At 39.3% G+C, this 15,845-nt stretch overlaps 1 protein-coding gene and 1 pseudogene across 8 annotated transcripts in view; one reads left to right on the top strand and one right to left on the bottom strand.

Annotated features, from left to right (window-relative positions):
* RCBTB1 (RCC1 and BTB domain containing protein 1) overlaps positions 1 to 15,845 on the bottom strand; it is a 79,430-nt gene that overhangs the window by 26,669 nt on the left and 36,916 nt on the right. For 7 of the 8 annotated variants that reach the window (XR_012378806.1, XM_073894594.1, XM_025874940.2 and 4 more), the window contains 3 exons: positions 4,981 to 5,056; positions 4,691 to 4,860; positions 3,989 to 4,139 (listed from right to left, as the gene is read on the bottom strand). Coding sequence is in view for 7 of the 8 variants with exons in the window: in XM_073894594.1 (XP_073750695.1) it covers positions 3,989 to 4,139; positions 4,691 to 4,816 (277 nt within the window). In the remaining variant the exon portion in view is untranslated. The remainder of the gene's footprint in view (positions 1 to 3,988; positions 4,140 to 4,690; positions 4,861 to 4,980; positions 5,057 to 15,845) is intronic. The other variant, XM_025874939.2, reaches the window with a different exon arrangement.
* Positions 9,213 to 12,554, top strand: LOC112826371 (nascent polypeptide-associated complex subunit alpha pseudogene; annotated as a pseudogene).

The raw sequence follows: 15,845 nt of genomic DNA on the forward strand, positions 1-15,845 counted from the left end.
AACAAAATTTTGGAAGATGGAAGGTAGACGGATGTGGTGAGTAACGGAGCCGACCAGAGAAGGTGACACCTACAACTGCAAAAGGAGAAGCCAATTACAACCCTGGAATCTCAGGAAGGCCCAGGGACTGGAGGACCTGGACATAACAGGAGATGTAAGGGCAGGTGGAACTAAAAACAGAAGCACTCAGACCCCAAATCCTCATCCTCTTGCTGTGGGGTCAGGCAATTACCCCTCCCCAACGCTGGTATAAGACAAGAGACCTAGAGCATTTACTTGCTGTGAATTTCTTATCGTAACTCCCCGCAGCCCAACTTCTCCCTTTGCCCAAACCTCCTTCCCTCCCTTCTCCTACATAACATGACAAAGAAAATGAGCTAGAAAAATACTCCAGAGAGGCCCTGACGACAGCTGTGAGGCACCGTAGTGAGGAAAGGGGAAGTAGAAGTCCACGTACTGAAGAGTGAGACCCCTGTCCTTCCCCTACTCATGGAAATCTGGCAAAAAAAACCAATCCAGGTCAAGAATCCGGAAGGTTCTACCCTACAGAGGCTCACATACTAACATTGGGAGAATCCCTAATGCAACAATTATCTCCCTAAAGTCAAGCTAAGCACTTGACAAGCCCCACCCATGAATCCAGTGTTCCCAACACGTGTATCAGCGCCTGGGTCTCACCTGTGGACAGATGGCCAAGGATCACCAAACTTTTCAAGAAAGCCTCTCACAAGAAAAGTCAGAGACCAAAACAAATTAAAGAGAAAGAAGAAATCTGGGAGGGGAAGAAAAAGAAACACTACAGAGAACAGAAGACAACTTGAATGTAACCTATGACAGCCTCAGAGAGAAGTTAGTGAATCCATGACACAAGGACAGAAGGCTCGAGAAAGGCACATTGAGAAAACAAGAAAGAGAACGGGAAAACGTAACAGCAGAAATGTGAAAATCTGACATCAGAGTTGTAAGATAAAGTTGAAGAAATTTTCCCAAAAGTAGATAGGAAACAAAATATAAAAAAGAGGATCAGTTCAGATTCCTCTAACTTCCTTCTAAGAAAAGTTCCAAAAAAGAAGAGAACAGAGAAAACAAAGAAGGGACATTATCCATGAAGTATGACAAGAAAATAATCTAGACATGAAGGAATTTCCAAACTGGAGTCAACAGAATGATCAATACAATAAATTAAAAATTGGGGCACCTGGGTGGCTCAGTCAGTTAGGCGTCTGTCTTCGGTTCAGGTCATAGTTCTGGGGTCCTGGGATCGAGCCCCAATCGGGCTCCCTGCTCAGCATGGAGTCTGCTTCTCCCTCCCTCCCCCCGCTCATGCTCTCTCTCACTCATGCGTGCACGCACTCTCTCATAAATTTTCTTAATTACTTAATTAAAAATTATCCACACCAGAGTACATAACCATGATTTTTTCAGAAAACTGGGAATAAAGAAAAGATCCTTAAACCTTCCGAAGAGGAAAAAACAGTCATATGCAAAAATAGCGAAAGTCAAAATGGCATCAGAATCTCAATAGCAAGCCTGACTTGAGAGGTGTGATGACTTTAAAATTCTGAAATAGGATTTTCACTCAGGAATTTTAAGACCAGCCAAACCACTGAGCAACTGCATGTGTAAAATGAAGACATTTTAAGAGAACGTCTCAAAGATTTCTGTCATAACACTTTCTTTGAGAAGCTCCCAGAGAATGTGTTTCACCCAAATAAGGGTATAATCCAAGGAAGACAACACGGGGGCACAAGAAATAGGGGATCCAGAAAGGACAAAGTTAAGGGGACTTCCATGGATGACGGTGAATGAAATTCCAGGCTGAGAGCTGGGGGGCAGGCCTACAGTGACCAGTCCCGGCTGGAACATGGGGACGAGGGCTCCAGAGACAACTAGACAATCTCAGAAGTGCTGAGACACAATACTGTTCTATGGAAGAGTCTGGACATAATGACAGCCCTATAGAAAAATAAGTGAATGAACCCCAGGAAAACAAACAGTTGTACAGAAAGGTGATAGTTCAGCTATAAATCACAGAGTCCTAATAATGTAAACACTGAATATCGATTTAACCAGAATGGTGGTATTGCTATATTGAAATGATTAGAGGAGGAAAAAAGGAGGAAAGAAAGCTAACTTCTATCTGCCATGATAAAAAGTGGAAAAATAAGATCTAAAATTGAAAATTCAGAGAGTATAACTGTATTAACTTAAAAATATGAGATTAACATGAGAAGAAACATTTGAAGGGGTTAAAAGTGATTCCTTCTGGAGGGTAGTTTCTAAGACTGAGAAGGGGTGAGGCAGAGGTCCTTCTGTTTTTTTAATAAAAGCCATATACTACTTGATGGTTTCAAGTGTTTTAAATGGTTTGATTTGTTTTAAAACTATTTGTTTGTAATACATATATAACATGCACAAACATATGTGCTATACATGCACCTGATACATAATGTAGGGCATGTTTAAATTATATCGTATAAAATGTATTGTAACAATCAAAACTGAATTAAAAAACATTCCCACAAGAAAATCAGTTATTTTATTTATATTTTTATGTTTTATGTTTATTTATTTTATATCTTAATTGTAACACTCAGGATAGTTAAGACTACATGATCTAGACTCTGGAAATAATTCCAAGAGTTGTAATTTCCTAAGGTCACCACTTTGAAGAAAACCAAGAATTTAAATGTATATGTTTTTAGGGGTGCCTGGGTGGCTCAGTCAGTTAATAATCCAACTCTTGATTTCGGCTCAGGTCATAATCTCAGGATCATGAGATCAAGCCCTGTATTGGGCTCCACACTGAGCGGAGAGTCAGCTTGAGATTCTGTCTCTCCCTCTCCCTCTGCCCCTCCCCCCACTCACGCATGCGTAGGCGCACACGCTCTCTCTCTGAAATAATCTTTATTTTAAAAATAAATAAAATAAATGCATACATTTTAGTGTGTCTGCTCTAAAAAACTGCCCCAGTGTTTTACAGTCAGCAATCAGTGACCAGTTAAAACTGATATTTGTTAGGAAAAAATCAAATCATTAGGTCACAAGAGATGACAAGCAGAACCAGTCAGCAAAGTAGTAACGGCTTGAAAGAGCCAGTGTGATGCCAGAAAGCATGGTTACACAACATAGAAGTGAGATCATCACCTCATTATGCTCAATACCAGTTATATTCTCACTAGACAATCATGCTCAGATCTGGATTTCACAGCTTGAGAAAGATGCAGACAACTTGGAGTAGATTCAGATATGAGTTAAAGGCAATTAAAAAGCTCAATACTAAGACCTCTGGCAATATCCAAGGAAGCTGTGATTCCTCAGTCTGGAGAGAGAAAGAGAAGCAAACAGAAAGCTTCCCCACAGAAAGCAGAGGGTCTCTGCTGGAGAGAGAGCAAGAGTTAACATGTTTAAAATATAAAGGGAAGAATTTAGGTTATATAGAACCTATTTTCAGAGAGTTCTGGTTGCCCACAGTGGAGATAAATTACCAAAGAAGAATGTTATAGTGTCCTTTTTCAGTGATCTTAGGGAGGCAGAGATTAAAAGGAGAAGAATCTATCTCACAGTCTTTCCAAATGGCACACACATGAATGCCAGGGAATAAACTAAGATTTCTTAAATTAGAGATTCAGGAACTACACAATGAAAGGAAAACCAGAATCATGTGTGTTTATAAAAATGTGCCAAGTAAAACACAAAAGTTGCCTTGCTCCCATAAATCCACTGAAAAATTAGGCAGAAGGACTACTTCATTTGCTACATCTAATCTTTAACAACTTTAGTATTCTAACGTTTGCTTAACTTGCAAGCAATATTATGGCTGTTCCAGAGTTAGCCTGAAGTGCTTAACTTTTATCAGTTTGGTATAGTTCTCAGAAATTAAGAAATAAACCACTCGAAATTATTCCATATGGCCCCACCTCACCTTTGCTCAGAATTCCGGTTCGATTTCCCACAAACTGAAAATCTGACTTTGTTCCCTCTTTACCTTCGGTGCTGAGAAGGACATGTGGTCCACTCCCATAACTAAGGCTTTTAATCTTCTTTCCACATAAGGCTTCTAGCTTTTTGGGTACAAGCGTACTCTGGTTATCTCCAGTTCCAAGACAGTTACTATAGTTCAATCCAAATACAAAGACCTAGAAAACAAATAGTTTTGTCTGAGTCACTTGGCCTAAAGTTACACAAAGGCTCCCTTCTCCACTCTGAAAATAAGACACACTCAAGTTCAGTGTGACAGCTCAGTAGGTAGAAGAGACTGACCGGATTAAGAAAAATTCAACCTCTGAGGACATTACTTACATTTTAGAATATTTGGCTATACTATGAAATTCAAAGAGTAGCATGGGGTTGAATGGTATTAAATCAAGAAACTGAAAGAAGAGAGAAATTATATCAAAGACATGGTCTTCTCGAACTTCAGGCTCTTTTTATCCCCAACCCTTTCAGAAGATAAGGAGGTAGGCCTTGCTGGGTATATCTGGGATAGTGGGAGGAGAAAAGACTGGAAGGAAAGTAAGGGCCAAGGGGATCCATGGATCTTCCAAGGAAATATTTCAAAACAGAGACTGATATGAGTAAATCTGCATTCTGGAAAGATCGGCTGGCCACAACCTTTTCTTGGTCTTCAAACTTCACACTTTAAAGCTCGCCCCCTAAAATCACACTCTGGGTTTTGAGAGATTCTTACCTCATCATTGTCAGTAACGTACAGTGCTTCATTGGCTGAGGTGCCAAAGACACATGCTTTCCGAATAGATGCAATTTCTTGAGGTGAGAGCAGAGTGAAGATTGGCCACTTTCCTACATCCACCATGACTCTGGCTTCAAGTAATTCCTATAAATAGGCCAACATCTCTGCTGCAACAAAAAAGATCCCAAGAAAAAAATGAAATAACCACTAAACTAACTTTAAAAAAAAAAAAAAAAGACACTGTGCATAAAAGGAAACAAAATCTAATTCCAAAAGAAAGTACCTACCTTTGGTTAAATGGACCACTCACTTTCCCCAGCAACCTGTCCAATCCTTCCCTCGTGGTCAAACCTGGGCCTTTTTCTGCAATGAGAGGAACAACTTGCTAGAACCAGTTGTTTGTCTTACCTACTCACAAGTCAGGGCTTATCTGTTAACATACTTGCTTATTTGCAACCAGACAGCAGATAATGGAAAGGCCGCTAACTGGATGAAACCAGGGTGTCTCATCAGGAATTTTTTCTTTAGGTTATTGAGATAAAATTAAAGGTTACAGTACTAGTTTGCCTAAGACACTGAATTCTTGCTTAGGAGAGGCAGGGCAGGAGGGTGTGTGCGTGCACATGAATGTTATAAAAAATCAGAATCATTACCTCTACTTCCCCACTGTCCTCCTCCAACCCCCAGGATGCACTCAAAGATCCCCATCCCTTGTAGAAAATCACTGCCCTACCAAGCCACTGTTTAATGATGGGAATGGGACATCCCTCTCACGTAAGTCTAAAGTGGCAAAAATATTAAGAAGTACTAGGCAAAAGAAATACAGAATGAAACCACAAAATAAAGTATTATATTCTGGTCCTAATTTCTATGACCATGTTTTCTACATATATACCGATCAAATTTCATTTCACACTGAAAAGTTATCATATGAACAAGGGAAGACAATTCACCCTAATCTTGGTGTTCAAGGTCGACTATAGCCTTCATGCAAGTAGCAATTAGCTTAAAAAGTATCCTATAAAAAGTAGACATAGGTATAAATTTTCATAAAACTCTAAATTTGACCTGTTTAAGGAGTTTTACACAAAGATCTATCCTTGTCATGCCTCCAATTCTTCTAGGGTTAAAAAAGTATTTCTAGAAATTCCAGGGAGCTGCACAAGCACAAAACCCTACCATGCCAAGTTGAGTTTCCATTCTGGCTCTCACCTCTAGAAACTGAAATAGAACCAGTTTATAAATACAACCAGGGTTTCCTAATGAGGTACAGAACTCCTGAAGTTCCTTCCTCCTCACTCTCTTCTCAGACCTCTAAAAATAGCCAGGAGAGCCAGGCTCAAGACCAAGGCCTTCTGGCCTCCAGCACTTCTGATAACACCTAGAGAGAGCCTTGGGGCTTAGGTATACCTAGCCAAGGCCTCAGTTTTCACCATCCAGGGAGATTTTTCCCATCAGCACCAACTTGGATGACAAGGAGCAGATGACTACTATGCCCCAAGAATCACATCACATATTCAATAAGCATTAAACACGATCAAGGACAGGCTATTCCCCATCACTCCACAGCCAGACTCCTGGCACAGCATCTGAATGTTCTGAGAAGTGTGCATGTGTGCGTGCCGGTGGGAACAGGTAAGGATTTGGGGAAGGGTAAAAAACTAATACATAAACATGTTGAAAATTTTTGTTTCAACTGGTATAAAGGGGTAAAGGAAAGTAAGTCTCCCTACCATCCCTCCCCAACCCTCTCCTCAAAGGCAACCACTGTGAACAGTTGTTTCTAATTCCTTCCAGAGATAGTGTATGCTTACAAAAACATTATGTGTATGTGTGTGTGGAAGCCTTTTTTCCCTTAACAGTACATCTTGGAAATCATTCTATATTAGCACATGTAGACTTCATTTCTTTTCAATGGGACTATATAGCATTCCATTACATCAAGTTAACTTACCTGCTTCCACTGAGAGACTAAGTCACTGCTAGTCTTTTCCTAGCATAAACAAGACTGCAATTATTGTCTACATGTATTATTGCATATACTTGTCTTTTTTTATACGTACATTTATAAGATAAATTCCTAAAAACGGAACTGCTGGGTCAAAGTGTAATTGCTATTTTGTTAAAGATCTATTTATTTATTTGTGAGCAAGCACACAGCAGGGGTAGGGCCAGAGGGAGAGGGAGAGAGTCTTAAAGCACCACCCAGGCACCCCAAATTGCTATTTTACCTTTTTAACAGTTATCTCAAATTGTCCCCTACTGAAGTAATACGCATATATAAAATAACCACCATTGTTTGGCAGCACCTGGTGACCCACATCCTTACCACACAGTGTATTACCATGGTGTCTTGGTTTTGTTTCAACTTGAATTCCTCCTATGATGAGTGAGGCGGGGCATCATTTAAAAAATAATCACAATAACAGCAACAATAACAACTGATATTTCTTGAACACCATGTGCCAAGTGTGTTCTTAATATTTTACATCTATTAATTCGTGTAAATCCTCACTTTACGGACAAGGAAATGGAGGCAAAGAGATTTTTAAGAATTTGCTCAAACCATTAAGTGCCTGAGTCTGGGCCTTGAAGCCACACAATCCGGAATCTGGAATCTGCACGTGCACTCTTCATTTCTTGGCCTCATGCATCATCCTTTTACATAAAGTCCCTATTTTTCCTCCTGGGCTACTGTTCTTTTCTTTGTTCTTGATTTTTGTGTTCTTTCTATGGTAAGATGACTATCTTAAATGCTCTCTGAGGTAACAAAAAAGATGCCTCCCACCCTGACCCACCCAAATGGCCTGCCTTGTGTCTCTCACAAAACAGACAGGGAAGGAGTCACAAGAAAGGAAACAGTGTAAATGTCTATAAGCAGATACACAATTCCAAAAAAAATCTAGCACTTTATTTTCCTAGAATATGAACCATATCAAAGTTAGTTCTCAACATTTAATATTGTATATAATACAGAATTTTAAATAAACAGAGAAAAATTTAAATTAGCCAAAAAAATGATTAACCACATTTACAATTACAACACAAAGGGATACTACCATCAAACTTATACAATTTCCTGACAACAGTACAATTATTCTGAAGTCATTCAGTCACAGGCCACTCTGCCCCCAAGGGTTTTGGTAAGCTACTGAAAAATCAGGCTTTCATAATGATGGCTCATTATATGAAATTATATATTATATTTCATAATGATGGCTTATTATATGAACATATTATATATCTCATAATGGTGGCTTATTATATGAACATATTACATATTTCATAATGGTGGCTTATTTTATGGACTTATTATATGAACCCATTCCTAAATTACTTGAATCTTTATTTTACAAGATATATCTCCAAAGCCTGTCAAATTAAAAGTTAATATAAAACCAGGTCATGGACCTTACAGGTCCACAACCATCATAAAAGCAGAAAGCGTTATCAACAGCCTTGGCATGGTGGAAAAGACAGCATCCTGAAGCACGTGTTTTATTCCCAGGTTGGCTTTTAATTAATCAGTGTGACATGCCACCTACCTTCCTGAGCCTGGGTCTCAAAAATCTGTCCTGTAAGATTCTATAATGTTATGTTCAAGATATAATGAACAAGCTGCAGGGGATTTTGGAACACATGAGAACAAGGGCAGTAATGCTGCCCAAGCTAAGTAATTACTCCTAGCAACACGATTCCGTTAAGTAAATAAAGACCAGGAAGAAAGATGTGAACAGTGATCAAGAACTGTTGCAGGGGGCCTGGGTGGCTCGGTCGGTTAAGCGTCTGCCTTCAGCTCAGGTCATGATCTCAGGCTCCTGGGATCAAGCCCCGCATCAGGCTCCCTGCTCAGCACGGAGTCTGCTTCTCCCTCTCCCTCTGTGCTCTCTTTCCTCCTCTCTCTCTCTCTCTCTCTAATAAATTAAATCTTAAAAAAAAACAAAAAAACAAAAAACTGTTGCAGACACTATGTTAAGCAGCTTCACATACGTTATTTCATCTAATTTTCACGATACACTTGTAAGGAAGAAAGGTCAAAATCCATTCTTAGCAGATGAGGAGTGGGGCTCAGAGGCAAAATGACTTCCCAAGGTCACAGAGCAATGAGTGGCAGAGTCAGGACTCAACCCCCAGCCCTCTGATTCTTCTCACATCAGAGAACATCAGCCCTGTCCCTTCAGTGGTTAAACTGCTCCAACATTATTTCCTTCTGACTTTGTCTAATAATGTACACCAGCATCTGTTTTTAAAATGCTTCAAATACAAAAAGAACCTCCCCCCTAAAAATGTGTTCCCTAATATGCCTCTATCTAGATTTGCCTGGTTAAACCTTGTGAATGTCACTCATTCCTTCCTTCCTCCGAAATCCACCAGGCGGCAGGTGCTGGAGACCAAATGCACCTTTGTCCTCAAGGAGCTCACTAGAGTGTATGAGCACAGGGTGCCTCCTTGGGCTACAGACTGCTAAAGCACAAAGTATGTCTTCAATAGACTATGTTCAAGATGAGTAGCTGACGACATGAACAAGGTATCCTCAGAATTCAGACAAGGTTCCCCAAGAGGTTTTGTGGAGGTATTAAAACTCAGGATGTGCTATGTGCTGTAAGGAATAGAAGTCCTGAACATGGGCATGTGGCATATCTTTTCCTAAGGCAGTATAATGTAAATGCAAATACCACCAACATTTTCTAATTAACTCAAAATTACCACCATCATCATTACAATCAGATTACTGCGGTGAGATGTTTAATTTCTCCAGTTTCCTGGGGGCAGCGACACCTTTGCTAGCTAATGTTGAGAAAATCATACTAAGTATCATTCTATCAGCTTCATATGTTTGACCCTCTACCACATAATTATAGAGTATACTACTAATCTAAAAGGCTAAAGCAGGTGGAATCACTAGCTTTAATCTGTTATGAAATCTATACCAGACTTAAGAACCACTGTGGCTAACAATGAGTCAGAAAAATAAGGATCTATCACAAGAAGACAGTAGATGTCTTATGCAATGACATCTACTCATCTACTAAATTTGCCTAAACGTGAAGTAGAAGTATTAACAGATTTGTTCTAATTGTATGGATTACACTTACAGGTATATAAAAATAGTTCAACATCATTTCATTTAAATTATCATGCTTCAAATAGTAATATTCTATCAGGAGGCACTACTAATAGGAAAGAATCTTCAAATGGCCTGCTCAACCTAGGCCATCCTGGATAGGCACATACTTTGTAAGTATTCAGCAGTGATTTTAAGGAAGGTAACCCAATGCTTTTCCTTCCATAGTACTACGCATCCCTCAAATGAAGTATCCCAAGGGAGATGCTAACAGAAAGTTAAACTATGAGCTTATTCCCACAAACAAAACAAAACAACCTGCAAAAACCAAGTGCACCTGTAAGGCCTAGCTATGTTAGAAAACAGTATGTGCTACGTGATTACAATGTTTTAAAATAGAATACATACAGATAAAAGGGTACACATACACCAAATGTACTTCTCTGGAGAGATTCAGAAGTGGTACTTTCTTTCTTTGTACTGTTCAAATATATTCCACATTTCTCTAACAAACACTTTGTGACCAAAAGATAAACAAATATTTTAAATGAAAATAAAAGCTTAGTTATTTGAATTATGTATACCCCTAACTGCTAAAGTTTAAAGAGGTAGTCTTGCCTTAAATGTACAACCTAGGATGGCAGTGTTTCAAGCAAATCTGTAAAATGAGTTATTAATATAAAATTAAATGTAGGGAGTGGGAATGTAAAATGTTACAGCCAATGTAGAAAACATTATGTCAGCTCCTCAAAAAATTAAAGACAGAATTACCATAAGATCTAGCAATTCTACTTCTAACTTATTTTTTTTTTAAGATTTTATTTATTTATTTGAGAGAGAATGAGAGAGAGCACAAGAGGGAAGAGGGTCAGAGGGAGAAGCAGACTCCCTGCTGAGCAGGGAGCCCGATGCGGGACTCGATCCTGGGACTCCAGGATCATGACCTGAGCCGAAGGCAGTCGCTTAACCAACTGAGCCACCCAGGCGCCCCTAGCAATTCTACTTCTAGTATATACACCAAAGAATTGAAAGCAGGGACTTGGACAGTCATACACCAATGATCAGAACAACATTATTCACAATAGCCAAAGGGTAGAAAACCCAAATATCTACCAACAGATGCATGGATAAACAAATGTGGTATCTACATTCAATGGAATATTATTCGACCTTAAAAAAGAAATGACTGATACATGATACAATGGGGTTGAACCTTGAGAACATTAGGCTAAGTGAAACAAGCCAGACACAAAAGAACACAATTGCATGACTCCACTTACATGAGGTACCGAGCCTAGTACCTTATAGAGGCAAAAAGGAGAATGACAGTTGCCAGGGACTGGGGGGAGATGAGAATGGGGAGTTGTTTAATGGGTACAGAGTGTCGGTTTGGGATGATGAGAAAGTTCTATGGAGACAGGCAGTTCTAACAACTGCCTAATAATGTGAATGTTCTTAAAGTCAGTAAACTATATACTTACAAATGGTTAAAATAATTTTTATGTTATGTATATTTTGTCACAATTTTTATTTTTTTTAAAGATGTTATTTATTTATTTGAGAGAGAGAGAATGAGAGAGAGAGAGAGCACGAGAGGGAAGAGAGTCAGAGGGAGAAGCCGACTCCCTGCTGAGCAGGGAGCGCGATGTGGGACTCGATCTCGGGACGCCAGGATCATGACCTGAGCCCAAGGCAGTTGCTTAACCAACTGAGCCACCCAGGCGCCCTTTATCATAATTTTTAAAAATCAAATTATGGGGGCGCCTGGGTCGCTCAGCGGGTTAAGCGACCAACTCTTGGTTTTGGCTCAGGTCATGATCTCAGGGTGGCTCTGCGCTCAGTGGGGAGTCCACTTGAGATTCTCTTCCTCTCCCTCTGCCCCTCCCTCACACACGTGTCTCCACTCTCTCTCTCAAATAAACCAATCTTTAAAAAAAAAAAAAAAAAAATTGACTCCGCCAGGCTTCCTTCTGCAACAGGCGTGGGTCACGCTCTCGCTTGCTCTCTTTCTGCCTCCATCTTGGTTCCGCGTTCCCCTCACAAAATGCCTGGTGGAAGCCACAGAAACCGTCCCTGCTACAGAGCAGGAGTTGCCACAGCCCCAGGCTGAGACAGGGTCTGGAACAGAATCTGACAGTGATGAATCAGTACCAGAGCTTGAGGAACAGGATTCCACACAGGCAACCACACAACAGGCCCAGCTGGCAGCAGCTGCTGAAATCGATGAAGAACCAGTCAGTAAAGCACAACAGAGCCGGAGTAAAAAGAAGGCACAGAAGGCTATGTCCAAACTGGGTCTTCGACAGGTTACAGGGGTTACAAGAGTCACTATCCGGCAATCTAAGAATATCCTCTTTGTCATCACAAAACCAGATGTCTACAAGAGCCCAGCTTCAGATACCTACATAGTTTTTGGGGAAGCCAAGATCGAGGATTTATCTCAGCAAGCACAACTAGCAGCTGCTGAGAAATTCAAAGTTCAAGGTGAAGCTGTCTCAAAATTCAAGAAAACACACAGACTCCAACTGTACAAGAGGAGAGTGAAGAAGAAGAGGTTGATGAAACCCGTGTAGAGGTTAAGGACATAGAATTGGTCATGTCACAAGCAAATGTGTCAAGAGCAAAGGCAGTCCGAGCCCTGAAGAACAACAGTAATGATACTGTAAATGCTATTATGGAATTAACAATGTAACCATCTGAAAACGAGGATTTTTTTGGTGTTTCAAAAGAATAACTGCAGCTTGGTTTGAAATTTGTACTGTTTCTATCATTAATAAATTTATGGCTTCTTGTTGGAAAAAAAAATTATGATCCCATGGGTTTACATCAAACCTGCATTAATAAATTCAAAGATATATATTTTTAAATATAAAAGTGTTTCAGCCCTAAAAAATATTTTTGAAAAAGTACAATCATAATTCATTAATTCTGTCTTGGGAAGGCAAGTTCAGATTAAAGAAATCCCGAATGGAACATTTCTAAAAGACATATAGCCTTCTTAGAACTTTCCAGCATATACAGCAATTCGAACTAAACCAACTATTTGTTATGATGACCAGTCCTTCTAGGGCTTGAATGATAATCATAAAAATGAGTTGTAATTAGCATGTCCATTATATTAAATAATCACCTCTGAAGTACTTCAGTAAGATAATCTTTTTTCTTTCTGCAACATTTTTTTCTGCCTATTATTTAGGAAGAACTTTCTCATAAAAAGCCTTGATATGTTCAGCCTCAGTTGTCACTCACTGTGCATTAAGAGGTGAATCAATGACTTCTTGTTTGTTTGTTTGTTTGTTTTTTTGCCATATGGAAAGAAAGCAGAGAACAGAAATGAGAAATGAAAGCAGAGGACGAAAAAGAGTTTTAACACCTTCAGAGGATAATATGCCAACTCACTTGGATCTCCATATTTTCCCTGGCACTTGAAAATATATCCCATATTCCCACAGACTTTTTCTGTGTCCACTGGTACTACAGATCAAAATCCCATTCCCTGGATGGCTTTTCCTAGTGACAAGCATGGTCCCTCAGAAAGCTCATGGCATGGAGAAGAAAAGGTTATTTTATTTTACACTCTGAAAGCAAATTTAGTCAAGAGGACAAACACAGACCTTCCGATTTTAGAAATCTACATTTAGAACTAGAAGACTAAAGGAGTAATGTAGCAACCAATCTTTTGATCCCTCTAAGAGTACATTTATTTTCCCTTCCCCTAGGAACCAAGTAACTCTTAAAGGAAGGTTTGCTTTACTGATGTAGCAAAAAATATATTTGAATACACTTACAAAATTTTAAAAAAACAACAGGAAATGGAGAAACCAGTCCAGGAAAACTCTGTTTTTGATAAAATAATGCTCTCAATAACAGTAGAAATTAGAATTATGACTTACAAGCATGGGTCTTCCACACAGATCTCAACCTTCGTTCCAACCAGCACGTATTTGGCAAAAAAGGAGATGGACGCAACCAGTGGGAAAGTACACCTCAGAACCTGTCTTCTGCTGCCTAAAAGCTTGCTGAGGGAAAGAGGTCAGAATAGTGTGAAGAGCCCCGCGGAACTGGTTAGTACCAAGATTCTGGCTCTTCTTACACTGTCAATCTTAGGGCATGATGTGAGCTTGTATTGTTTCTTATCATGGAGGCTGATATTCTTACAGTAAACCTAAGGACTCTGAATGCTGAATCAATCCATTTAAAAGTGACCTGTATGCGCTTTAGCATACACGATATAGCCTGGTATATAGGCTATTTGAAACAGCTATGTCAAATATGAAAACACATTTCTTTTAATTGCAAAGAAATTTATTTAAATTAAAGCACTTACATGTAAGTACACTGGAAATTTCTAAGAGGTTTTTCCATTTTCATAAACTGGATGGATAATTTCATAAACTGGATGGATAATTATTTGTTATCAGCTGAAGTTGCTAAGCTGCCTTACAATAGGAATTTATTTATAGTTAATGAGCTATTGATAAAGTCTAAGATGCCTTACCAAAAAAGCACTACTGTATGATAATGTGAACAAAATAATAGCATATATTAATTCTTCTTCTGACAATGACCCCACATACCAAGAATACAGGGGGAAATCAGAAAGAGCAATACATTCATGGTCCCTGGTTCTGAGAAGATTATGGTCTAATAGAAAGATCTTAGGAACTAGAAACCTACAACACAAGTATAAGTAGAATAACTACACAACAATGGGATACCACATACAAATACATGGTCCACGTGATATGTATCAATGTATAAACAGAAAAAAATTACTTGCATAAAACTATGTGAAAATGATATATTCTAGAAAACTGCTACATGAAATCCCAGAAATCAAATTCTTAGTATTCTAGCAGATGATAACATGAAAGCATGTCCTCCATGAAGATCACCCAGTTTCCTGCAGGAATGAGTGTTTTTCATAGCTTTCTTCCTTTTTCACCAATGGAAGTTCCTGTTTGAGCACAAAAGATTTGTGTGTAGCCATCTTTCTCTATTTTGGGAGACTGTATTTCAATTCTAGTACAACTCTCAAACAGACGAGTTCTAGGGTTTTAGGTAAGCTTTGGGGGTGCAACTTCACAGCCTGTCATGTCCTACATCTGTGCTACAGCAAAATAAATTCAAAAAGCCGCTCAGGTTACAGAAGAGCCAAATGTTACGCTCATCGATTTCTTCCATACTTACTCTAATGAGCTGTTTGAGACTAAACAGATGCTACACCTCTGACTTAAACACCAAATGTATTTCCAGACAGGCCTCTAAGATAGACTCAGTCTAAAAAGTTTATAAATCAAAATATACTTTATTTTGTAAAAACGATTTAATTCATTTATTTGAGAGAAAAAGAGCGCGCGCGTGCGTGCAAGCGCACACAAGCCAGGGCGGAGGGGCAGTGGGAGAAAGAGGAGCCATCTCCCCGCTGGGCAGGATCCCAGGACCCTGAGCTACCCAGGGACCCCTAAATATAAAAATACACTTTAAAACTACTGCACTGGTTCCATGGTATAAGTACTGCAAAGAAGCAAAGTTTCAGAGATTTACCGAGATACTGATATTTTACTGCCCCAGCTGCTAGAATTTGTCATCCACTTCTCTTTTCTGCAAGCTTACCTTACTAGAAGAACGAAGGGGAATGTCCTGAATACTTGACAAATTCCACAAGACAAAGGAGCTCCGAGAAAGCGTGGCATTCTCCAAAAGAGTTTATGCCATCCTTCATAAAGATGCAGATGAACAGGTGACAAGGTAATCCTCCTACCTTCGTTTAAAAACAAAGAGAGTTGTAGAATTTCCTAACATATTGACTACCCTCGGCCTCCTCAGTTTTGTTCAAATTTGTTACTCACTGGAGAGGACATCTGTCACTTCCCAACTGCCAGTAAGTTACTTTACTTGAAACACAATTTGCAGTTATGGCCTCTGGAAGCAATTCTTTATCCCCATCATCCAAAGGGCCACTCTCATTTCATTGCACAGAAGCTTTAGGCAATTCTAGGACATAGGGAAACTGACAGCTCATTGTAAGTGAAGAAATAATTCAACTGAAGCCATGTGCTCTGGTTAGAAAAGCAAACAACCCAA

This window comes from Callorhinus ursinus, unplaced genomic scaffold (genome assembly GCF_003265705.2).
Source record: "Callorhinus ursinus isolate GAN/ISIS: 27379988/994484 unplaced genomic scaffold, GSC_fseal_2.0 scaffold7, whole genome shotgun sequence".
NCBI lineage: Eukaryota > Metazoa > Chordata > Mammalia > Carnivora > Otariidae > Callorhinus > Callorhinus ursinus.